The sequence below is a fragment of the Geotrypetes seraphini genome, chromosome 2 (assembly GCF_902459505.1).
Source record: "Geotrypetes seraphini chromosome 2, aGeoSer1.1, whole genome shotgun sequence".
NCBI classification, from domain to species: Eukaryota; Metazoa; Chordata; class Amphibia; order Gymnophiona; family Dermophiidae; genus Geotrypetes; species Geotrypetes seraphini.
In genome coordinates this window covers 181,486,479-181,512,037 of record NC_047085.1, presented here as the reverse complement: position 1 = coordinate 181,512,037, position 25,559 = coordinate 181,486,479, and the positions used below count along the sequence as shown (strand labels likewise).

At 44.3% G+C, this 25,559-nt stretch overlaps 1 protein-coding gene across 9 annotated transcripts in view; it reads right to left on the bottom strand.

Moving 5' to 3' along the window:
• CTDP1 (CTD phosphatase subunit 1) overlaps window positions 1–25,559 on the bottom strand; it is a 287,209-nt gene that overhangs the window by 138,265 nt on the left and 123,385 nt on the right. For all 9 annotated transcript variants that reach the window (XR_004538415.1, XR_004538416.1, XM_033934443.1 and 6 more), the window contains exon 8: window positions 19,865–20,881. Coding sequence is in view for 7 of the 9 variants with exons in the window: in XM_033934443.1 (XP_033790334.1) it covers window positions 19,865–20,881 (1,017 nt within the window). In the remaining 2 variants the exon portion in view is untranslated. The remainder of the gene's footprint in view (window positions 1–19,864; window positions 20,882–25,559) is intronic.

Genomic DNA, 25,559 nt, shown 5'->3' with positions numbered 1-25,559 from the left:
GATGTCCTCTTGGATGTATAGTGCTACTCCTCCTCCAGTTTTGCCTTCTCTGTCTCGACGGAGCAAGTTATATCCTGGTATAGCCATATCCCACCCATGGGAATCCGTGAACCAGGTTTCAGATATTGCCACTATATCTAGGTCGGCATTCCTCATTTCCGTTTCTAATTCCAGGATTTTATTGCCTAAACTGTGGGCATTGACGTACATAGCCCTCCATACACTGAGTTTGCCCGGTCTCCATGGGGATTTTCCCGTTTGAGTTAGTTTGTCCTCTACAGTTTTGTCTGCCATGCGAGTACTTGCCTCCGATTCAGAAATGGGGTGGCTACTCACCCCACCAGAAAGGTTACTTACCACACCGTAATGAGAGTGGGTACCCTCCCCCAACTCACCTAGTTTAAAGCCCTTCGGAGCAGGTGAATCAATCGTCGTCCAAAGATGTTCCTTCCTCTTCTGCGCCATTCTACCAATTCTTAAAGTGAACTCAAGACAGATCAACCAAAATACAAAATTTTTCAGTGATGAGAAGTATACTATTTTATGGGGTGTCAGAAAGATCTTTTGAAGTGGACTTCAAAAAATTCTTAAGATCTTCATTCATCCCCTATGGCTTTGTAAGTAGTCAATTAGATAATTGTTCACTCATAGTAAATTATATAGAAAAGATAATAACTTAGCTTTTTTTCTTTTATTTCTTTTTTTCTTAATTGTGTTGCACTGCTTTCTCTAGCGGTCAGCATATATCGCTCCCCTGCCGACGCGTTTCGCCTATCTTTGTCAAGGCATGGGGTCTAGGGAAAACACAAAAATCATGCAATTAAAATCTCTCCAAGACATACCTGAATCATTAAATGCTCCTATCTATAGTGTTCAGCGGCTTCTAAGAAATGGCCGCCGCGTTGTTCCACTCACTGAAATAGTGACATCCCCAGACGTCATATCCGGGGATCAATAACTAAGGTCAACTTGAGCTAACCAGTCAGCTGATTCATTTAACCCCTCCGGGGCCATGGAGTTCAACATGAACATCCATCGAAGTTCTTTTAAATTGAGAATTTTCTCTACATTACCTCCCTCCCACCCTACTGTAATACTATCCAACACTCTCCACTTCAAATCTTTAAGTGTGTGACCACATAGTTTCCAATGATGTACTAGAGCCATTGTTCAGACACATGGTTATGTGGAAGCGATACCTTGATGATATCTTCTGTATCTGGTCATCTACAGAAGCTAATTTTGATAAATTTGTGCAAGATCTTAATTTAGTGGACAAAAATATTCAATTCACTGTTACAAAGGACTTTCATGAACTAGCTTTTTTGGACATCAAAATCATTAAAGACCAAGGGAGACTGATAACTACTCTTTACCGAAAAAACACAGACCGTAACAGCCTGCTCCGTTTCCACAGCTTCCATCCCATAGGTATTCGGAGAAGCCTCCCTATTAGCCAGTTTTTGCGCTTACGGAGGATTTGTCATTCTACAGCAGAATATCGCTCGCAAGCCAAAATTATGAAGAAACGCTTCTATCAGCGTGGTTACCCTCAAGATATAGTAAAAAGGGCTTACACTCGAGCGAAGTATGCGCATCGCGAATGGCTGTTACAGGACAATAATCAAGCTTGTAATTCTGATGAGAATATAGCCTTTATTCAGTTTCATTCCACTTTAGCTTTCAAGATTTCTCAAATCATTAACAAACACTGGCATGTAGCTAGACTTGCCAATCCTCAGTTGGAAAATCGTCCAATTTGTTCGTATAAAAGACAAAAAAATATAGGTGAATATGTCAATCATAGTATTATTAGAAACATGACACCTAAGATTAAAGGCTGTCACCTTCCTTGTGGTCGGTGTCAATGGTGTCCGTTCACGATTCCAGGTGAAATGTGGGTTCATCCTACTACAGGGGTTTCTTATTATTCTAGAGCCCTCACAAATTGTAATTCCAGTCAAGTTATTTATTGTATACAATGTCCATGTCCCAAACTATACATCGGTCGTACTTCCAGACCCATTAAAATTAGATTGACTGAACATAAATCTCGGGTTCATACCCGTAAAGAAACCTCTCCTCTAGTACATCATTGGAAACTATGTGGTCACACACTTAAAGATTTGAAGTGGAGAGTGTTGGATAGTATTACAGTAGGGTGGGAGGGAGGTAATGTAGAGAAAATTCTCAATTTAAAAGAACTTCGATGGATGTTCATGTTGAACTCCATGGCCCCGGAGGGGTTAAATGAATCAGCTGACTGGTTAGCTCAAGTTGACCTTAGTTATTGATCCCCGGATATGACGTCTGGGGATGTCACTATTTCAGTGAGTGGAACAACGCGGCGGCCATTTCTTAGAAGCCGCTGAACACTATAGATAGGAGCATTTAATGATTTAGGTATGTCTTGGAGAGATACAGTGGTGCCTCACACAACGAACTTAATTCGTTCCAGGAGCAAGTTTGTTATGCGAAAAGTTCGTTATGTGAAACGCGTTTTCCCATAACAATACATGTTAAAAAAAATAATTCGTTCTGTAGCATAAAATATGCTAAGGTGACATAAAAAAAGATAAATTTTTGGTTACTATTTTTATTTAGATACATCTAAAAACATAATTGTTTTTTAAAACAACACACATTTTTTAAATTTAAAGACAGACTAAGTAGAGTCTAATTTTACAGTGAGAGAGGGCAGAGTCTCAGCGGCAAAAACTGGGACTTAACTGTTCATTTTTTTTTTTTTTCTACCGTGTTTCCCCGATGATAAGGCAGGGCCATCAAATAAGACAGCCCCCCCTTTTTAGAAAAAAATGTAAAATAAGGCACCCCCCCCGCAAATAAGCCACCCACCGATACCTGCGCTTACCCGAATCGGGTGGTACGGTGGGTGACTCCGTGTGGTCCCTGGCACCCCTGACACGATCGGGGCAAGAGGGAGCTCAAGCCCTCTTGCCCCCCCGACTCCCCGACACGATCGGGGCAAGAGGGAGCTCAAGCCCTCTTGCCCCCCCGACTCCCCGACACGATCGGGGCAAAAGGGAGCTCAAGCCCTCTTGCCCCCCCGACTCCCCGACACGATCGGGGCAAAAGGGAGCCCAAGCCCTCTTGCCCCGCCGATTCCCCAACTCCCCGACAATATCGGGCCAGGAGGGAGCCCAAGTCCTCCTGGCCACGGCGACCCCCTAACCCCACCCTGCACTACATTACGGGCAGGAGGGATCCCAGGCCCTCCTGCCCTCGACGCAAACCCCCCCTCCCCCCAACGACCGCCCCCCCCAAGAACCTCCGACCGCCCCCCCAGCCGACCCGCGACCCCCCTGGCCGACCCCCACGACACCCCCAACCCCCTTCCCCGTACCTTTCTGTAGTTGGCCGGACAGACGGGAGCCAAACCCGCCTGTCCGGCAGGCAGCCAACGACGGAATGAGGCCGGATTGGCCCATCTGTCCCAAAGCTCCGCCTACTGGTGGGGCCTAAGGTGCCTGGGCCAATCAGAATAGGCCCGGGAGCCTTAGGTCCCTCCTGGGGGCAGGGCCTGAGGCACATGGGCCCAACCCGACCATGTGCCTCAGGCCCTGCCCCCAGGAGGGACCTAAGGCTCCCGGGCCTATTCTGATTGGCCCAGGCGCCTTAGGCCCCACCAGTAGGCGGAGCTTTGGGACGGATGGGCCAATCCGGCCTCATTCCGTCGTTGGCTGCCTGCCGGACAGGCGGGTTTGGCTCCCGTCTGTCCGGCCAACTACAGAAAGGTACGGGGAAGGGGGTTGGGGGTGTCGTGGGGGTCGGCCAGGGGGGTCGCGGGTCGGCTGGGGGGGCGGTCGGAGGTTCTTGGGGGGGGGCGGTCGGTGGGGGGAGGGGGGGGTTGCGTCGAGGGCAGGAGGGCCTGGGATCCCTCCTGCCCGTAATGTAGTGCAGGGTGGGGTTAGGGGGTCGCCGTGGCCAGGAGGACTTGGGCTCCCTCCTGGCCCGATATTGTCGGGGAGTTGGGGAATCGGCGGGGCAAGAGGGCTTGGGCTCCTTTTTGCCCCGATCGTGTCGGGGAGTCGGGGGGGCAAGAGGGAGCCAGGCGGAGAGAGGGCAGTTAAGCGCAGTGCCTGCGCGGAAGGATGCAGCTCGGGCGACTTCGTTGTGTGAAACGAAGTTCGTTGTAGGGAGCAAGACATAAAGTTCGTTGTGCGCAGCGTTCGCTGTGCGAGGCGTTCGTTATGCGAGGCACCACTGTAGTCTGTTTTAGAGTATACCATTCTAAGATTTTAATTGCATGATTTTTGTGTTTTCCCTAGACCCCATGCCTTGACAAAGATAGGCGAAACGCGTCGGCAGGGGAGCGATATATGCTGACCGCTAGAGAAAGCAGTGCAACACAATTAATAAAAAAAGAAAAAAAGCTAAGTTATTATCTTTTCTATATAATTTACTATGAGTGAACAATTATCTAATTGACTACTTACAAAGCCACAGGGGATGAATGAAGATCCTTCCTCTTCTGGTCAGGTAAAGCCCGTCTGATCCCTATAGTCCTTGAAGTGCCTCTCCATGATCCAGGAATCCGAAGTTCATCTCTCTGCACCATCCGTGTAGTCATTCATTGGTCCTCTGGATTCGATCTTCCCTGGTTCTTCCCTTGCCTCTCACTGGAAGGATTGAGGAGAAGACCACCTGCACTTCCATCCGCTTCAGTTTCTCACCTAGGGCACCAAAGTCTTTAGATATCTTCTCCGGGGTGTTCCTGGCGGTGTCGTTCGTCCCGGCATGCATGAAGAGCATTGGGTAGTGGTCTTGGGGCTTGATCAGTCTTTCTAAGCAGGTGGTCATATTCCGGATCCTGGCAGACAACAGACCTCTCTTGATTGTAAATCCAGTCTGCATATTGGTCCCTCGGTGCCTCGTAGCAGGGAGTCCCCAATGACTACCACTTTGCGCTTCTTCGGGGGTAGCTGATCCTCGGGGGTGGTTGATCTTTGGGGGTAGATGATCTTCCTGCTGGGAATCCTCCTGGAAGTTGTAGGCAGGTCCAACCTGTAGAAGCTGGAACCTGTTTTTCAAGGTGATCCGTGGGGTTGATGTAAAGCTGTTCTGATTGCGTAAGAGGAAGGCCTTCTGTGTTTGCTTGAAGAGGAACTAGCTGCCAGGAGTCGGCATCTCTAACCTCTTCTTGCACCCCAATTGGTTCTTCCAAGGCTGCAGGTCTGGGCGTCTCAAAGATGATCTTGTCTCCTTGCGCCTGTTCGGAGACTTGGGACAACTCCTGGAGGACTCCATCGATGAAGGCCTCATCTTCCCGGATGCTTCTCAGGCGCTCCATTTCTTCCCTCAGGCACATCAGCTTCTGTCAGGTTGTTGCTGGTCGAACTCTTCTATCTGCACTGAGATTGAAGTCTTCAGCTGCGGTATAACTTCGGTCTGCACAGAGACTTCTGTCATCTGTCCTTGGTCATCCTCTGTCTGTACGGAAACTGTGGCCATCTTCTAGATCTCTTCAGTGATCGGAACGCCGGTTTTGATTGCAGTCTTGTTGCTTCTAGCTCTCCCTGCCATTCTTGAGTTTCTCACTTGCCGTGTGTTTGCTCAGGCCCGCCTGCTAGTCGGTTAACTGTATGTGTTTGGTGTTTACTAGTTAGTTAATTGTATGTGTCTGAGTTTCTCACTTGCCACAATAGATAGACTTGTCATGCAACAGATACGCTTGTTTAGCAATAGGCTATACTTTTGGTCTTTATCACTAGCTTGATTCGTTGCGCAGTAGCTGTCTTATCACTAGCTTGGCTTGTTGTGCAGTATACTTTTGGTCTTATTACTGGCTAGATTTGTCATGCAGTATCTAGTTAAACGTATCGTGCAGTAACGTTTTGATTAACAGTAAGTTTTGTTTAACAATAGGTTTTACAATAGGCTATACAATAGGCAATACAATAAACAATACAATAGGCTATACAATAGGTTATACTATTAGTTCTTAACAACAGATAGACTTTTTTTTTTCAGTTTAGCAATAGGCTATACTTTTAGTCTTATCACTAGTTTGATTTGTCATGCAGTAGCTAGATTATACTTATTGTGCAGTGCAAGGACCAGTAACTTTTTGTTTAATAATAGGTTTTACAATAGGCTATACAATAGGCAATACAATAAACAATATAATAGGCTATACTATTAGTTCTTAACAGATAGACTTTTTTTTCCCGTTTAGCAATAGGCTATACTTTTGGTCTTATTGCTGTCTGAATCCACTGGGAAATGGTGGCCCTTGGAGGTTGGTCTGCCTCGGGTTGACTCCTTGGTTAAGAAGAAGAGATGGTCTGATAGATGAAACTTATTAGTCACTTCCAGATAATGTAAGAGAACTCTGCAGATGTCCAGAAGCTTTAAAGTCTTGTCTGTCTTCTTAGAACCCATAGGTTGAAAGGTTGGTAGCATGTTTTCAACAGACAACGCAGGTGAAGGAGATTGCTGTCCGAATCCACTGGGAAATGATGGCCTTGGAGGTTAGTCTGCCTCAGGTTGACTCTTTGGTTAGGAAGAAGAGATGGTCTGATAGATGAAACTTATTAGTCATTTCCAAGTAATGTAAGAGAACTCTGCAGACATCCAGCAGCTTTAAAGTCTTATCTTTCTTCTTAGAACCCATAGGTTGAAAGGCTGGTGGTCTCACTTTCTGGCTGATGTGAAATGCTGAAACAATCTTTGGCAAAAAGAAAGGTACTGTACTCAAGGTCTCTCCCATTTCTGTGATCATCAGAAACAATTCCCTGCAAGACAAAGCTTGAATTTTTGACTCTTCTGGCTGAGGTAATTACAAATAGGAACACCGCTTTGATCATAAGATCCGTGAGAGAAACTTCCTCAAAAGGCTCATACGGGGCACTCTGAAGACCCTCTAACACAGAGGTGCCCAACTTTGGCCCTCGCCAGGCCAGGTTTTCAGGATTTTCCAAATGAATATGCATGAGATCAATATGCATACAATGGAAGCAGTGCAGGCAAATAGATCTCATGCAAATTCACTGGGGAAATCCTGAAAACCCAACAGGATTCGGCCCTTGAGGGCCAGAGTAGTGCAGGCCTGCTCCAACATGATGTTGAGATTCCAGGAAGGGAAGGGATCTTGGACTGGTAGCCTGAGCCTCAGGGCTCCTTTGAAGACTCTAATAATGTCTGGATGAGCAGCAAGGGGGATTTGCTTCTTTTGACCTCTAAAGCAAGCCAGGCCTGCTATCTGTACCTTAAGGAATAATAATAATAATAATTTATTTATATACCACAAAACCGTGAAGTTCTATGCTGTTTACAGCATTTACAAATACATTGTTTAATTTATAACATTTTATTGAAGGAATCAAATAAATATACAATAATATAATACAAAAAGATATTCTTTACAATTATAATCACAATTTTAATTTTTCCATACATATTACTATCATTCCTCCAAAATATATTTCCATATGACCTATTTCATACCTCTATACACTCTACCCCCCTTCCTCCTTCCCTTCCCCCCATTGTTTTTATTACCAATTATAACATTGTAATGAATGAATGAAGCAAATATACAATTCAAGTAATTCCTTACATATTACTATCATCCCTCCTATTCCCTCCCCTCCCCCAGAATGGAAGGTGACACAAATTACCAGGTGTTGGAATGCAATGAATGTTTCCAAAGCTTCAATATAAAACATTAAGAATCATACTTCGTGCTCTAGAGCAGTGTTCTTCAACCACCGGTCCGTGGACTGGTGCCGGTCCACAGAAATTTCCTGCCAGTCCACAGGGCCAGCACGTGCATCAGGCCCAAAACAGTGTTCTTCAACCGCCAGTCCACGGTGCGATCGATGTGGCGTTATCTTCGAGCCAGCTCTCTCTTCCTCACTGATTCAGCGCACAAAGCCACAGGCAGCGGCTCCCACGCGCTGACGTTACAACGTCAAGAGGGAAGGTTTCCAGATGAAGCACGGGTCACACAAGGAGCCGCTGCCCACAGCCCCGTGCACTGCATCAGTGAGGAAGAGGGAGCCGGCCCGAAGATAATACCGGGGCGGCATAAAATGGCCAGGCGGGAGCAGGCCAGAAGGTAGGGAGGGAGGGAGACAACAAAGGTAGGGGGGAATGATTTTATTTTTAAATTTAGTGATTGAATTATGTCAATTTTGAGAATTTACATCTGCTGTCAGTGTGCTTTGTGCTAATCCCTTGACCAGGCCCCCTTGAAGGAAGGCCAGTACCAATAATATTGGGGCTTTGTTGGGCTCCAGACTGTCATTGTAGCAAGGATGAAAAATATCTCATGCCTTTGCAAATGCCAAAAGAGTGGATGGTTTCTTGGCCTTCAGTAGGTGGTAGTACCACTTCTGAATATTCTTTCTTGGCTAGCGCTGCGCGCTCAAGAGCCATGCTGTAAGACCAAAGCAACCCAGATCTTCTAGAGCAATCAGCCCTGGTTATGAGCAAGTGCAGATACACCTGGAGCTGGAAACATTCATCCACTTGTAGGCAAACTAGATCTGCATACCAAAGATACCTGGGCCAATTTAGGGCCATGAGGATTATCCTAATTGATCGAGATGCTATGCGAAAGACCACCCTGCCTATCAGAGGCCATGCAGGAAAAATATAGCAGTCCGGACCAGCAACGATTGCACCATGGCATTCAGCTCTGCACTTCTAGTCTCGTATCTTTGACTGAAAAACTGAGATGCTTTCTTGTTGCATGCCATTGCCATCAGATCGAAATTCATTTGACAATGTCTTAGAACGCCTACGGGGCCAACAACTAGAGAATGACACGAGGACAAATTTTTCCCCGTCCCCGCAGGGAACTCATTTTCAAGTCCCGTCCCCGCGAGTTCTTTTCCTGTCCCTGCCCCATTCCTGCAAGCTCCATCCTCTTCTGCACAAGCCTCAAACACTTTAAAATAATAATAATGATCATAATAATAATAAACTTTATTTTTATATACCGCCCCTACCGCAAAGTTCTAGGCGGTTCACAACAAAGAGAACTGGACAATCATAGGAAAATACAAAAAGATCAGATACTATCAATTAATAAATTTTTCAAATAAATGTGTTTTCAATAATTTCCTAAACAGATGGTACGACTCAGTCAGCGGTACAATCTTACCCAGCCAGTTGTTCGCTTTTCCTGCCTGAAAAGCAAGTATCTTATCCAAATATCTCTTATAACAGCAAGCTTTTATGGATGGATAAGCAAACAAACGACTGATCCGAACTGATTTAATTCTTTTATGAAATTCAAAATGAGAGGCAAGGTAGGCTGGAGCTAGACCAAACAATGTTTTAAAGCAGATGCAAGCAAATTTGACATTATTCTTGCCTCAACTGGCAGCCAATGTAATTGACGGTACAAGGGCTGACATGATCGTGTTTTTTCAGACCAAAAATTAACCTGACAGTCGAGTTCTGAATTATTTGCAATCTTTTAAGAAGCTTTTTAGAAGATCCCAAATATATTATATTACAATAATCGAGAATAAACAGGACTGAAGATTGTACTAGTAATTTGAAGGCAGCAATATCAAAGTATTTCTTAATGGCCCGAAGTTTCCATAATACAAAGAAACATTTTCTAACCATTAAGTCAGTATGATCTTCTAAAGTTAGATAATGGTCTAAGGTTAAGCCAAAAATTTTAATGGAAGGAACTATGGAATAACTCTGACCATTTAGATGTAATTCTATATCTTTGATTTTATCAGTAGGACTTGCAAGAGAAAACTTACGGCCTCTTTTACAAAGCCGCGCTAGCAGCCCCGAAGCCCATAGAGATTTTAAGGGCTTCGGGGCTGTTGCCACGCAGTAGCTGCTAGCGCGGCTTTGTGAAAGAGGCCATTAGTTTTTTCTGGATTATGTTTAAGTTTAAAATCAATTGTCCAATGTTCAATTAAAGTCAAAATGGATATATGTGTTCAAGGCTTGTGTGGTTAAGGCAGAGCTTACAGGAATGGGGCAGGAACAATGACAGTGACAATACTCATGGGAACGAGATGAGGAAATTGAGTTCCTGCAGGGACAGGGACAAATTTGTCCCAAGTCATTCTCTACCAACAACCACTCTCCCAGGTCCAATATCTGTCTGCTGAGGTTGTCCATTTGCATGTTCAAGGTTTCAAGGTTTAATTAAAAATTTGATTAATCGCATTTTAACATTTTAGGCGATATACAATACAATTAAATTGAGGGGATCAAAATTAAAATAATTAACGAGAACCAAAACATGGACAAGATCCACAGACAAACGGAAAACAAGTGAGTAGAGGATGAAATATAATATTTTAGAAAACCTCCCTCCCCCAGCTAAGGATAACACAAAGGGGTAGGAGAAAGTCAGTTGAGAGATGCCTTTTCATAGATTGTAAGAGTCCTGAATTATGGAGTAAAAGTATCTCTATAGAGGAAGCTTTTTAATGCTCCTTTAAATTCATCAATATTTGATTCTTCCCTCAGATAAGAGGGCAGGGAGTTCCAGATTTGGGGTAACGGCAAATGAAGTGGTAAGTCAAATATGAAAAGTTTTGAGGGAGGGAACAAAAAGTAGATTTTGAGATCTTAGAAATCTAGCTGGAGTGTGCAGAATCAATAGCTAGCTTTTTAACTTGTCAATTTGGCTTAGTACATCTTCCAGATTCACCGAGATTTCTTTGAGTTCCTCTGCATCATCACCCTTGAAAACCATTTCCGGTTCAGGTAGATCTCATACATCTTCTTCCATAAAGACTGAAGCAAAGAATTCATTCAGTCTTTCCGCTATGACCTCCCTGGGCGCCCCTTTTGCATCTTGATCATCCAACGGTCCCAAAGATTCCTTCACAGGTTTTCTGCTTCTGATGTACCTAAAAAAATTGCTATGAGTTTTTGCCTCTTTTGCAAGTTTCTCTTCATATTCTTTCTTAGCTGTCTTTATCAATGCTTTGCATCTATCTTGCCAATGCTTGTGCTTCTTCTTAATTTCTTCATTCGGATTCATTTTCCATTCTTTAAAGGATTTTTTTTTTTACTCTAATAGCCTCTTTCACTTCATCTTTTAACCACGCTGGCTCGTTTCCTTTTCTTTCCACCTTTGCTGATACATGGAATACATTTGGTCTGGGCTTCCACGATGGTATTTTAAAATAACATCCACACCTGGTTTATACTCCTAACCTTTGCAACTGATCCTTTTAGCTTCTTTTTAACCATTGTTCTCATTTTATCATAGTTGCCCTTTCGAAAATTAAATGCCCCTACAGTAGATTTCATCATCAACTTCATTTTTCTAGTGCAATAGATGTGTCATTCTGGACAAGCGGTTAATCTCCCCATGGCCATGAGCTTCTGCAGAAGGAATCTACTCCAGGCCTTTTATGTCTTTCTCCTATTTCACCGAGAGCTCTACTGCCATCTACAGTTTTTCCCCTTCTGCACGTGAGCCTAGAAGGAGTGTTTCTGTTCTGCTCTGCTATTTTCTTTGAGTTATTTTCGGATTGTCTTCGGTTTTCAGTGCGTGGAGCTTCTCAGTTTGTGGGTCCAGCTCTACCTGTGTGGAGAAGAAGCAGATGGTAGTCTGCAGCTGACAGGCCAATCCCTTGTGGTACCTGTTAGCTAGCCAGCAGAAGCATGTTTGGAGCTCGGGCAGGGTTTGGGTTTAGGCTAGGTACTAGTGACCTGGCCACTGTGAGAACGGACTACTGGGCTTGATGGACCATTGGTCTGACCAAGTAAGGCTATTCTTATGTTCGGGGCCATCCATGGTTAGCGTTACTCACCTACTGCTTGGCAGGGTTTTGAGTGCTAGCTGTTAGGCATCCATAGGAGACTCAGTGGTGTCTCACAGGGTGCCAGCTGCATTTTCACCCCCTCAGTTATCTCAGTGTTCTCTTTTGAGCAGGGTCCAATCTCAGCCTATGTCCTTTCTGAGGCACCCAGACATGAAACTCCTGATTACAGAGCCCTGGGAGGTCCTGGAAAGCTCCCTCAAAGGGGCAAAAGCCATGACTAGGCTGTATCCTCTGGATCAAGTGTTTTAGCAAATGTTTGCTATGCCAAAGGTAGGCTCTCGAGTGGCACAGGTGTCTAAATGCACGTCTTTACCCAGTGAGGGAGGAGTCATGTTGGAGGATACAAAGGCAATATTGGGATGGTTATTGGTTATGGGGATGAGGAGGAGGAGGAGGATGTCGTCGGCATATGATAGCATAGTTTCATCTTCCATTTTGATGTGGCCCATGAATAAATTGTATAGGATTGGGGATAATGGGGAGCCCTGTGGGATGCCACAGAATGCCTTCCAAGGGTTGGAGTATGATTCTTGCCTTCTGACCTTGTATTAGAGAATGACATGGTGACAAAATTCATCACCGTTCCCGTCCCCGCGGATAACCGCGGGAAATAATCCCATGTCATTTTTTAGTGTCTTTTTCAGCCACAGTCCTTCTACACCAGCATTCTTCAAAGCAAAGCTTGAGAGTCAGTGGTTGTGGCCATTCATACTCTGATTCTTCCTTCTCTCCTTAAAGAATGACATGAAGATGGTTTACCGCGGTTATCCGCGGGGATGGGAACGGTGATGAATTTTGTCACCGTGTCATTCTCTACCATGTATCCTAGTGCTGTCATCAAGTTTGGAAGACAGATATGGTGGTATCCAAAGTTTCTATATATAAAGTCTCCCTTGATCGCCAGCTTTTAAAAATTCAAAGTCATCTCTGTAATCAGCTCAAGGAGTTCTTGCACAAATGATGTGTTGTTACGTGGTGCTCATTATACCATGAGCAGACAAATTGACTTCTCTTTTTCTAGCTGGGATTCTGATTCATTCATATAGGAGACAGTGATTCCTTAAAGTTTAATTGTGTCCCAAGTAAACAATGCTACCCCTCCACCTATCGTGTTTCCCTGAAAATAAGACAGTGTCTTATATTCATTTGGGGCCAAAAAACACACTAGGTCTTATTTTCGGGTAGGTCTTATTTTTTTTCATGTACATGATCATCTCTCCCTTCCTTTCCTTCACCTCAATTCTTCCTCTTTCTTTTCTCTACTCCACATGTGCAACATCTTTCCTCCCCTCTCACCCATCCCCTTGTGCCTTCCCTCTAAAGCATTTTTCTATCCTTCCCTCCCTTCCATCCCTCTTGTAGCAGAACCCTTGCCCAGCTTCTATCCTTCCCTTCCATCCCTCATGCAGCAGAGCCCTTGCCTAGCTTCTATCCTTCCCTCCCTCCCATCCCTCGTGCAGAACCCTTGCCAAGCTTCCATCCCTCCCTCCCATCCCTCGTGCAGAACCCTTGCCCAGCTTCCATCCCTCCCATCCCTTGAGCAGTAGAACCCTTGAGCACTCACTGCCACCCCTGCCGCGCAGCTGAACCGCCGACCCCTGGCAGGAGGGATGCCCACTTCTCCCACTGGAACCCTCCCTGGAACTTCCAAATCCCCCCACTCCCTCCAAGCTTCTAGACCCCAAACCCTGCACCCCAAAGACCCCCACACCTCTTTGTAGAAAGTCCAGATGAAGAGATGCTTAAATTCTCTAACCAGCAGGCTCGCAACACCAAAATGGCACCAAGATTTGCACTGGAGGGGCCTTAGACATCTGAGCTAATCAGAGCCTTAGGCCCCTCCCTGGTGCTTCCCACAATGCACCAGGAAGGGGAAGGCCTGTCATTTTGGTGTGGCAGGCCTGCCAGCCTGAGGATGTAAGCATCCCTCCAGCCAGACTTTCTACAAAGAGGTACCAAGGGGAGGGGGAGGCCTTTGGGGTGTGGAGTAAGGGATCGCAGCAGAGGGATTCCCTTCCGTGCGAAATCATGCTCACACCCAGCCTTGGACAAGTTAGAGTGTCCCAATGCATCTCCCTCAACCGTGACAAACGCTTACAGAGTAAAGGTCTGCATGGGAATGGGTCTTGTGGGAACCCCATAGGGATCCCCCCAAGTCCACGGTACTCCCGCAGGGATGTACGCTGGTTCTCCAAGGTTCCCACAGAAATGCCGGCCTTTGTTCCAATGTTCCCTCTAAGCTTCTTCAATTCCTCAGTGCACCAGTTGCTGATTGCCACTCACAAAGGAGAGCTCTGTACATTCACCAATCAGGGAGACAGAGCTGGAGCTTGATGGCCAATCCTGAGCACTTCCTTGTAGAAGTGCTCCTTATTGGCCTTCAAGCGCCAGATCTTTCACCCAGATTGGTGGATATGCAGAGCTCTACTAGTAGTGAGCCTTGGCGTGAGACCTTCTTTCAAGAATCTCAGTGGCTCAAGCCTGCCACCACTCACTGTGGCTATGCAGAGGAGCATGGGAGAGACTGGGCAGCATCCACAATCTGGGAGAAAGAGCTGGCGCTTGATGGTCACTCAGGAAGTGAAAAATGCTACACATGATCCAGGAGATGAGAGAGTGAGAAATGTTGGATGTAGCAGTAGAAGGGCTGGGAGAGATGCACCCTGGATCTCTCTCTCTTTACCCACTACCTTTGTAGCAAGGGAGGGAATGAGAGAAAGACAGATGGACAGTGAGAGAGAGAGGGAGACATGTTGCCAAGAGGAGTGGAGAAGAGGGGCAGAAAAGTTGGACTCATGGAGAGAGAGAGAGAGAGATGTTAGTTGGGGAAGGACATTAGGTCCGGAGGAGAAAAAGCATGCAGAAGGCAGAAAAGCACAGTTACTTACCATGTTATCCAGGGACAGCAGGCAGATATTCTCAACATGTGGGTGACGTCACCGACAGAGCCCCCTAGCGGACGTTTTCGCAAGCAGACTTGCTTGAAGACCTTCAAGCTTGCGATTGGCCCGCGCATGTGCGCGGGCCCCTCCCGCCCAACCTAGGGCATGCATCTCCTCAGCATGGCCTCAGTTCAGATAGCTAGCAAAGAAGCCAACCACGGGGAGGTGAGTGGGTTGTGAGAATATCTGCCTGCTGCTGTCCCTGGATAACACCTATTACGGTAAGTAATTGTGCTTTATCCCAGGACAAGCAGGCAGCATATTCTCAACATGTGGGAGACCTCCAAGCTAACTAGAATGGGATGAAGGGAGAGTTGGCAATTTAGGAGAACAAATTTTGCAAAACAGACTGGCCAAAATCACGCCTGGAGAAAGTATCCAGACAGTAGTGCAAGGTAAACGTATGAACCGAGGACCAAGTGGCAGCCTTACAGATTTCCTCAAGTGGAGTTGAGTGGAGGAAAGCAACAGATGCCACCATCGCTCTGACCTTGTGGCCTGTGACTCGACCCGGCAAGGCAAGCCTGAGCGTAACAGAAAGAGATACAAGCAGCTAACCAGTTAGAAATGGTCCGCTTAGAAACAGAGTGACCCAAGCAATTTGGATCGAAAGAGAGGAACAGCTGGGGAGCAGAACGATGAGGAGCGGTGCTCTTCAAGTAGAAGGCCAGTGCATGCTTACAATCAAGAGAATGCAGAGCCAGTTCTCCAGGGTGAGAATGGGGCTTCGGAAAAAACACAGGAAGAACAATGGATTGGTTGATGTGAAGCGCAGAAACCACCTTAGGCAAGAACTTAGGGTGGATACGGAGAACCACCTTATCATGATGGAAGACAGTGAAAGGTGGGTCTGCAACCAAGGGCCTGAAGCTCACTGACCCGACGGGCAGAAGTGAGAGCAATAAGAAACACAACCTTCCAAGTAAGAAACTTCAAGTGAGCCCGTGCTAGCGGCTCGAATGGGGGTTTCATCAAGCGAGTGAGGACCACGTTAAGATCCCAAACCAATGGAGGAGGTTTAAGGGGCGGATGAATGTGGAAAAGGCCTTTCATGAAGCGGGAAACCACAGGATGAACAGAGATAGGCTTCCCGTGAATTGGCTGATGAAAAGCAGCAATTGCATTAAGGTGGACTTGAACCAAAGAGGACTTGAGTCCAGCGCCAGACAAGTGTAACAGATAATCCAGGACAGCAGATAAGGAGGCAGACAGTGGCTCCTGCTGTCGAGTAGAACAACAGGAAGAAAAGCGGGTCAACTTCTGATGGTAACATTGGCAAGTGGACTCCTTCCGAGACGCCTCCAGGACGTCCAGCCCAGGTTGAGAGAACTGGAACGAGAGCATTAAGTCTCGAGGAACCAAGCCGTTAAGTGCAGAGACTGAAGGTTGGGATGAAGTAGAGAACCTCGACTCTGCGTAAGCAGAGAAGGAAAAACAGGCAGAAGAAGAGGCTCCCTGGAACTGAGTTGCAACAGAAGGGAGAACCACGGCTGTTGGGGCCACCGAGGAGCTATCAGAATCATGGTGGCACTCGTGGACTTGAGCCTTATGAGAGTCTTTAGAATCAGAGGGAATGGAGGGAACGCATACAGAAACAGGTCCAGTCCAGCAGAAAAGCATCCGCCGCGAGTCTGAGAGGGGTGTAAACCCTGGAGCAGAAGCAGGGCAACTTGTGATTGAGGGGGGACGTGAACAGATCGACATCCGGAGTCCCCCAACGAGCAAACATTTGATGCAGGGTCAAGGAATGGATGGACCACTCGTGAGGCTGCAGAAGACGACTCAACCTGTCCGCCAGACAATTGTGCTGGCCCTGAATGTAGACTGCTCGAAAGGAATATGTTGCAGCCGATGGCCCAATCCCAGAGACGCATCGCTTCTTGGCACAGGGATGACCTGGTTGTCCGTGCGGATCAGCACCATTCGGTCGCGAAGCAGGTGACAAAAAGCCTTAAATCACAAAGGTAGGAAAAATGATTTTATTTTTAATTTAGTGATCAAAAGGTGTCAGTTTTGAGAATTTATATCTGTCTATATTTTGACCTATCATTTGTCTATTTTTTTTGAGTTGTTACTGAGGTGACTTTGCATATTTTAAAGTCATCTTCCTTGACCTCTTTGAAAAAAACACCGAATATAAATAATTAACATTTTCTCTGTGTACAGATTATATTGTGTGTATATGAAAAATTAAAGTAAGAAATTGCATTACAATTAGTACTATTATTATGGGGATGGGGTCAGGGGTGGAGCTTGTGTGGGTCTGGGGCACAGCTTGGGCGGAAGTACTCAGCTGATATTTGTTAGAGGGTACTTGGCTTGAAGAAGTTGAGAAACTCTGCCTTAGAGTTTACAATATCTAGCTATTTTCATTTAAGAAGATCATAATCTATTTTTTCCCAACAACATTTAAAGCAGTGTACAACTTAGTTACAGAATATTAAACAGTAAAACAACTAACTATAGAGACAAATCTCAGAGACAAACAGTTAAACAATTCTTTCAGTGAATTTAATATTTATTGTATTTTTACCGTGCTGTATCTGACTTTGAACACTTTGTTAGATAGCCAAGCAACGTAATTACCGTATTTTCACGCATATAACGCGTACGTTATACACGATTTTACAAACCGTGCATAACCATGCGCGTTATACGTGTGAGCGCGTTTTACAACTTTTTTTTTTACATAGTTCCCCTCCCCCTGACATCCGATTCACCCCGCAGGACCGCTTGCACCCCCACCCCGAAGGACCGCTCAACTCGCCCTCGCACCCACACCCCGAAGGACTGCTCAACTCACACTCACACCCGCACCCCCACCCCGAAGGACTGCTCGCACCCCCACAGCCTCCCCACCCACCCCCACCATGGAGAAGCTCCTACCGTTGTCCTGCTGCTTCCTCTGCCGGCGGTCCCGGCCCTTCTGTGAGCCCTGCATCTGCGCTGCTTCCTCTTCCAGTGGTCCCGCCCTTTCTCTGACATCAGAGGAGAGTCGGGGCGGGCGAAAGGAGAGTCGGTGCGGCCAGAGGAGAGTCGGGGCGGGCGAAAGGAGAGTCAGGGCAGCCAGAGGAGAGTTGGGGCGGGTGAAAGGAGAGTCGGGGCGGGCGAAAGGAGAGTTGGGGCGGCGACGGGAGAGTCGGGGCGGCATGCGCGGTATACGGGTGTGCGCGGTATATAAAAATTTCTTTACATAAATTAGTTTCCCGCGCGCTATACCCGTGTGCGCGCTTTACACGGATGCGCGGTATATGAGTGAAAATACAGTAATAAATTTAATTAAACATTTTGCTAACATGCACAAAAATCCAGTAGTGAACATGACCATTTTCAAAACAAAAAAATATTTTTGTTTTGAAAATGGTCATTTCTCGGATGTGTTTGTCCATCTATCTTTATGAATCATTTTTGAAAAAACACACATCCAAAAGAAAATCGCATAAAACAAGTCATTAGGATGTAGGAGGAGCCAGCATTTTAGTAGATTGGCACCACAGGTATTCCAGCAGAGCAGTGGGGCACTCACCTTAGGGGGCTCTATAGTTAACTCCACATAAAAAGATCCTAAGTACACATTTCACCATAACCTCCTTACAGTGTATGGTGAGCCCCCCAAATCCACTGGACCCAGCTGAACACACACCAATAAACCCTATGCCTTAGGTGTCACCTATATAGAAGGATTTGAGTGGGTTCTGGAAGGCTCACATAGTCCACCATAAGTGTAGCAGTCAGAGTGGGATATGGGCCTGAGTCCATATCTTTATGGTTGATTATACTGCCCACTAGGCTACTCCAGGAACCTACTTGCTGCTCTACTAGGACTGGCCATAACATTTGAAGCTATCATACAAGCAGGTATGTACTGTTTCATTCACATCTTTTGGGAGTGGGAAGGAGTCAGTGATATTGGGGAGTATGGAGATCAAGTCTTCATCCCTCTAGTTGTCATCAGGTGAGTTTGGGCACTTTTTTGGCACTTATTGTTGTTAAAATAGGTCTAGACCCAAACGTCCAAATTGTGTTTTGGATGTTTCCTAAAATGTTCCAATTATTTCAGGAGAACGCCCAAATCAAATTCCGCCCTAGTCCCGCCCAAACCACACCCCAACATGCCCCCTTCAGATTTAGAAGCATTGCAACCACCATAGAAACAGGTTTCAAAAATAGCAAATTAGAAGGGTTTGGTGAAAAAAAAAGTCCATCTACCTCTTTATTCCACTCTTTGAATATTTTTCTTTTTAGAAAATGAGTCCCAAAGAGAAATTCATGCGTCTGATGGCAGAAAAGATGGTTTGTGTGCTGAAAACAAGCTGTACCATTTAGTTCCTCTGAAAACCAATATGCTATTTAGGGAACAGAATATTATGCTTCCCAAGAAATATTGTATAGACTCAAAGATAAAAAGATGTCATGTTTCATGTCTTTTGTTTGAAGAGTCACTTGCAACTTTAAAGAGAGACAATTGAGCCAGCCTAGCAGCAAACTAACATTGTTGCCAAATTATGTGGGAAACCTGGGTTTGACTTCTGATCCCATTTTAATGTAATGTAATGTAATGTAATTTATTTCTTATATACCGCTAAACTCCATTAGGATTCTAAGCGGTTTACAGAAAAATAGACAATAGGGTGCATTAAAATTATAAGTAAAATAGGTACTTAGAAATTCCCTTACTGTCCCGAAGGCTCACAATCTAATTTTATGCTCCTCAGACACAGTTAAGGATGCTGCAAAGACATTATTCACAATTCTAAAAGAGAGGTTACCTTTCTCTTAGCACATTTATGAGATCTAGTATCCAGACTCAGGATCCATGTATTCGTTTCCATTAGTACCCATAAGCAGTACCGAGATGGTCCCAGCAATTGCTGGGATAAAGTTAAGGGAGAAAGGGAAAAAAACATGACGAAAAAACTCCAGAGGAATAGCAAATGATTCATGATGGCATAGCCTAGCACAGGCTGATTTCAAATGATCTTGAAGACTGAAAAAGTGGGAGGAAACTGCTGGCCAAAAGACTACTACACAAAATTTACACTTTTTTAGCTTCTTTATTTTCCTATATGACACTGTGAGAAACTACAAGTAGTGATTTGCCACAAGAATGTAACCAAGGAATAAAAGTAATGCACTCACCTGCCTTTGCAGCAATAAGGTGGGTTACTCGGTCAGGATCATCAGGATTCAAGATGAGATTCTTGCTTATCCTAGCCCCAAGTGCTCTTGCATGATAATGTTCCCTTGTTCGTTCTACAGGAAAATTTGTAGGATGAAGTCCACTAAAGGCTATAATGGCATCTTCCAGTACTTTCCTTTTCAGTTCAGGTACAATCTTACGAATGTCTGGTATTTCCTGGATTTCTTTTTTCAAGTACTTATCATACTTGCTATAGTAATCAGTGTGTACCCGAACAAGAATCTCTTCCAGATAAATCAAATGGTCATCTTCATCTGTGTCATCATCTTCCTCCTCTTCCTCCATGCTTTGGTCTAAGGATTCACCTGCTGTTACTCCAGACTGCTCACTATTTTGGGACTCTGTTTCTGCTTCTTTCTTATCTGTACATCCGTTCCCTAAATCACAAAAACTATCTTGCTCACTTTCTTCTTGAACCCCAAGATCAGTTTGCTTTTCAAGAGGTTTTATACTAGCAGTTGAGGATTCTTCCCCAGAATTATTCTCTCTCTGATTTTTATCTTCACTGATGTCAACGCGAGCTTGCTGCTGAAGTGCTTCTTGAATCACTGCCTTTGTTTTTTTCCAGCTTCTCTTTTCTTCATTTTCACTATCTGAAGAAGTGGATTTTCTAGCGTTTTCTTCGTTGTCACTATCACTGGACAACTCAAAATCCAAATCATTGGCTGCTGTATTTTTGTCAGGTTGCTTGTTTGTTTCTGTCCTAACTTCTTGATCTGAAGTAGTTTGTGAATTTGTGAAAGACAAATCTTTTGTGTTGGCCACCTCTGTAATGTGCTCAGTTGTGGTTAAGGAGTCTCTCTCATGTACCTTATCATTTGCATTTAACTCCCAAGATTCACTCTTTACTGTGCCACCACCATTCATCTCCTTCTTAGGCTGTCCAAAGCCGTTGCTTTGCTCTTCTACCAAAGATGCTGCAGATTGCTCCAAGGCTTCTGTTTTTGAATGGTTTACTACATAAATGGAAAAAAAAAATTAACCAGTTGAAACAAATCTTAAAAATATTCTATAAATGACAATGCCCTGTACCAATGGATACAAAACTTATCATGTGAAGACTCCCAACTAGTCAGGTTTTTAAGATATCCACAACCAAAAGGCATAAACTTGCATAAGAGAGAAACAATCATCATACAATACCATCTACTGGCTGACTTAAAGGTTTATATGTACCATTTATAAGGAAAAGCCATGGTCCATACCTCTCTCCAGGGTTATTTAAAAGAAAGTCTTAAACACATGAGTCTTCATTCATTACTACAGGCTAATTTCATCTGAGCTAAAATAGCTAACACAAAAGGAAACAAAGAATCTTCTCCAAACACCTAAAAAAATGTTACAACTGCCATGGACTGTATCATAATGCATCTAGCTTCAGAGTTATGGGAAGATTAGGTACTTACCTCTGTAATCTTCTTTCTAGTAAATAAGCACGTCATTCCTGAACTTTTGGGTAATCAATCCCTTCCCATGAGATCTGTGTAGAGCCTCATTATCATTTTCTTGGCTCAACCTCCCATCACTCTGGAATATCCTGTACCTTCTCAGTTCGTACCAAAGCAGATACTCCCCAAGAAACAAGTCTGTTCTGCTCAAATGTCACATAACATTGTGCTCTCCAGTCCTGCTAATGATATTCAGTGGCATTTAACTGGGCAGTGCTTCTGAATATTGGCACAAAAGATAACCATGTTTATGCTGAGCCACACAGTGGCATTACGGGGGCAGAACCGGCAGTTATGCAGGTGCTGGCAATAGTCCATTCAGCACCTGCATAGATAAAGTAGTTAAATTTATGAATGCTTTCAAGAGGGCTTGGGATAGGCACGTGGGATCTCTTGGAGAGAGAAAGAGATAATGGTTACTGCAGATGGGCAGACTAGATGGACTATTTGGCCTTTATTTGCCATCATGTTTCTATGCAGGTGCCAAAACAAAAAGTCTCCCCTGACCCAAAAACAGGAAGAAGGGTAGAGGCAGCCAAACCAAAACAAACCGATTTACAATTAATAATTAATGTGAGTGAGAAACCCTCAGTCTCACAGCTTGAAGCGGGAACAAGTCCCTAAAGCACCAGCTGTCACAATCAAAACCCAGAAAGGGTATTACTTGTGAAACATCCCTGGGTTTCCCACCTAAATTTAACTAGTGCAGAAATGTGCTAAAAGTGAAAGGTGAAGTGAATAAATGAATGAAAAAAATCACTAAAATGCAGTGAATTGGTTCAGCTGTTTCTATCCCCCACCCAGGGGTTAAGTGGCATCCAAAATTAACCGGGCTAGCTCAAACAGAACAAAATAAAAAAGAACAAGAGTACTTAGCTTCTCCGAAAAGGTCCGGAGAGCAGAATGACCAGCTTAGAATATGGTGTCAGGTGCCAGCATGGAATATGGGCTAGCACCCACATAACTGCTAGGTCTTAACCTAAGTGTGCTAATTCCCCTCTGCTTCCTCTCCAAAGCACATGAAGATCTGTCACCCATTCCTCTTAGAATCCCCTTCTCCAAGATGGCATGTCCTTCCTTCCTCCCTCAACCTGCCCCCCCCCCCCCCCCGGAAGCACACAGTTCTTCCAATCCCCTGCTTAAGACCCTTCTTCCCAGCCCCCTCCAGAAGATCACAGAATTTCCAAGCCCTCTCCCTCTCAAGAAAGGCAAGAATCCCTGGGTCTACAGTCTACCCCTCGGACCTACCTGAAGTTCCTGGTGATCCAGTGGGGATGATGAGAACAGGAGCAAACCCCATTCACTCCTGTCCCTAGCAGCTGCTTGCCACAAAAGCAGCCTCAGCAGAAGTACTGGGAGGCTGCTTCAAGAGTTCACAGTAGCTATTTTCCAAAGGCAGCCCCCTAGGGAAAGAAGCAAATGGAATTCACTCTTGTCCCCATAGCCCTGACTGGACCACTCGGGAGCACTGTTCCCTCTAAGCTGTACGCTTGTGCGTGCACACACAACTTGCCGAACCCGCGCACACAAATTAAAATAGCGCGCACAAAAAAATAAATTTTTGCCTAAAATGATTTTCACTGCTGAAATGAAATGTTGCAGAAGACCAGCTGTTCCAATTTCCCATTTATCACATTTATTGAAGCGCTATAATATAAATTTTAAGTCATTCACGTGATTCTGTTATCTTTGGCAGTTGAACTTGACACGTCACTTGTCCCATAGGGCCATAGCCTATGGCCCATAGGATATGAAACACTTTCGATTCTTTGACTTCCTGAAGTTCTGCCATATTGTTTATTTCGTGGAATTGTAGTGTGCAGCGTGGTACTGCAGTTGTATAACTGTATTCGTTTATTAAATTGCAACCAGATATAACTCTTAAAATGTCTACACCGCGAATGGTGAAAAGTGTAAAACGCAAGAGAGCTGCAACATTTTTTAGGTCTGAATGGCTTGAAGAAATTGTTGAAACGGAGACACCGGAATCTCAAAATACAATGCATGTTCGACTGTGTGAAATATTTACCTATGACGAAGACGATGGAGTTGTGTCAAGAAGCCAAAGCAACTGGAAAATTCTCTACTGGAAAAATATGGGATGATGTTTGGAAACTGGACTTTCTGAAACGCCATCTATCAATTAAATCTCATACCGACAGTATTAGGAAACTCAGAAGTAAAAATCCAAATTTAAGGGGGACTGGTTAACATGTTGCTTGAAAGCCCAACCAAAAAAGAAAACAGGCAAATTAGTAATGAACGGGAAGCGTTCCAGTCCTGATGAAATTAAGGTTCTTGTCAACAGTGTTGTGCTGGCCTTTAAGATGAATATCTCAATGCTCTCTGTTCAAGATATCAATGAGCACATGGCGAAGTATGTTAGTTTACCTGATAGCTGGAGAAGCAAAAACTATGCATTTGAATTTCCTGGAATTATCAATGGCATCGTGCAAGATGATCATATGGCAGACATTAAATTAGCAACGTATCATACGTTAACTGTTGATGAAAGCACAGACATTTCTGTCAACAAGTACTTAATACTCTACTTTAAGTATCGGCCAGTCAATTCAAATGAGTATAGGACATTATTTGGTGGGATGCTACAGTTGGAAGCATGTGATGCTACATCAATAGTAACAGCAATTAGGGAATTCTATACGAAACATGAACTTGACCTTAATAAAATGGTTATGTTCACCTCTGATGGTGCCTCTGTTATGTTGGGCAAAATAGATGGTGTTGCAGCACAGCTGAGAAAAGACATTCCATATTTAGTGCAGCAACATTGTGTTGCACATCGGGAAGATCTGGGACTTTCTGATTCATGGAAAGAAGTAAAATTGATGAAAGAAGTAGAAACTGTAATGAGAACTGTGTACATGGTGTTCTGTTGGTCTTCTGCTAAACGATGCAAATTTCAAGAAATAGCAGATGCATCTGAATGTGAATCAATTGCTTTCAGACCTCTGAATGAAGTGCGCTGGTTATCTAGACACTTTGCACTTAAAGCAATTATTCGAAATTATGATCCCATTAAAATATTTTGAAGAAGACAAAGATAATGATCCTATTGCAAAGTACTGCTATAAGAAGCTGAACAGTGAACAATTTAATATTACACTTGAAGTTTTGAATGATGTCTTATCAGAACTGGCTTCCTTAACCATGGCATTTCAAAAACATGGTTTGACACCATTGGAAGCTTATCATCTTGCACAGGGTAAATTGAACAAACTTCGAATGCAATACTTAGGCGACAAGGTTAAGTGAAGTAATGTAATGTAATGTAATTTATTTCTTATATACCGCTACATCCGTTAAAGTCAACAGTTTTCTTGACAACAGGATGAGGTCTGGAGAAAAAGTTTCAGTGGATACTAATTCCATATTAACCTTCATCAATATCCTATGTTTTCATCTAGGTGAAAGATTTCCTGAAAATGAAGTTGAGGAATGATCTGCTTTTGACTGTACAGCAATATCACAATGCGACTTTGACTTCGGAAATGGACATATCAGATCTCTTTGTTTAAAGTATAAACAATTTCTTCTGAGGAAAGTGTTATATTATTCAGCAATACAATGACTTTAAATTCCTTGTTGCAGAAAAAAATCAAAAGCAATCTGATTGGGCCGCCGCGTGAGCGGACTGCTGGGCACGATAGACCTCGGGTCTGACCCAGCAGAGGCATTTCTTATGTTCTTATGATAAACAGCTTTCCAGATATGATGAAATTTGCATTTCAGAATGATCAATTTGCAGATTTAGCAAAATTGATGGACACTGATGCCTCATTCTTAGCATCTAGTTCAGATTGTGAGCGTGGTTTTAGTCTAATGAACAATTTGAAGACTAAACAATGCATTTGGAAATGCTGATGCGTGTTAAGAATCACCTTCAAGATGGAGGCTCAACAGATCTTGACAGAATTTATTCGGACTGGATAAATATGAAAGATCGCAGAGAAAAACTTTGAAAACTAAATTGCTGTTATTTTCTAAATTTTAAGTATAAAGTACAGTGGTGCCTCGCATAACGAACGCCTCGCACAACGAACGCTGCACACAACGAACTTCATGTCTTGATTCACACAACGAACTTCGTTTCACACAACGAACTTCACACAACGAACTTCGTTTCACACAACGAACTTCGTTTCACACAACGAAGTCGCCCGAG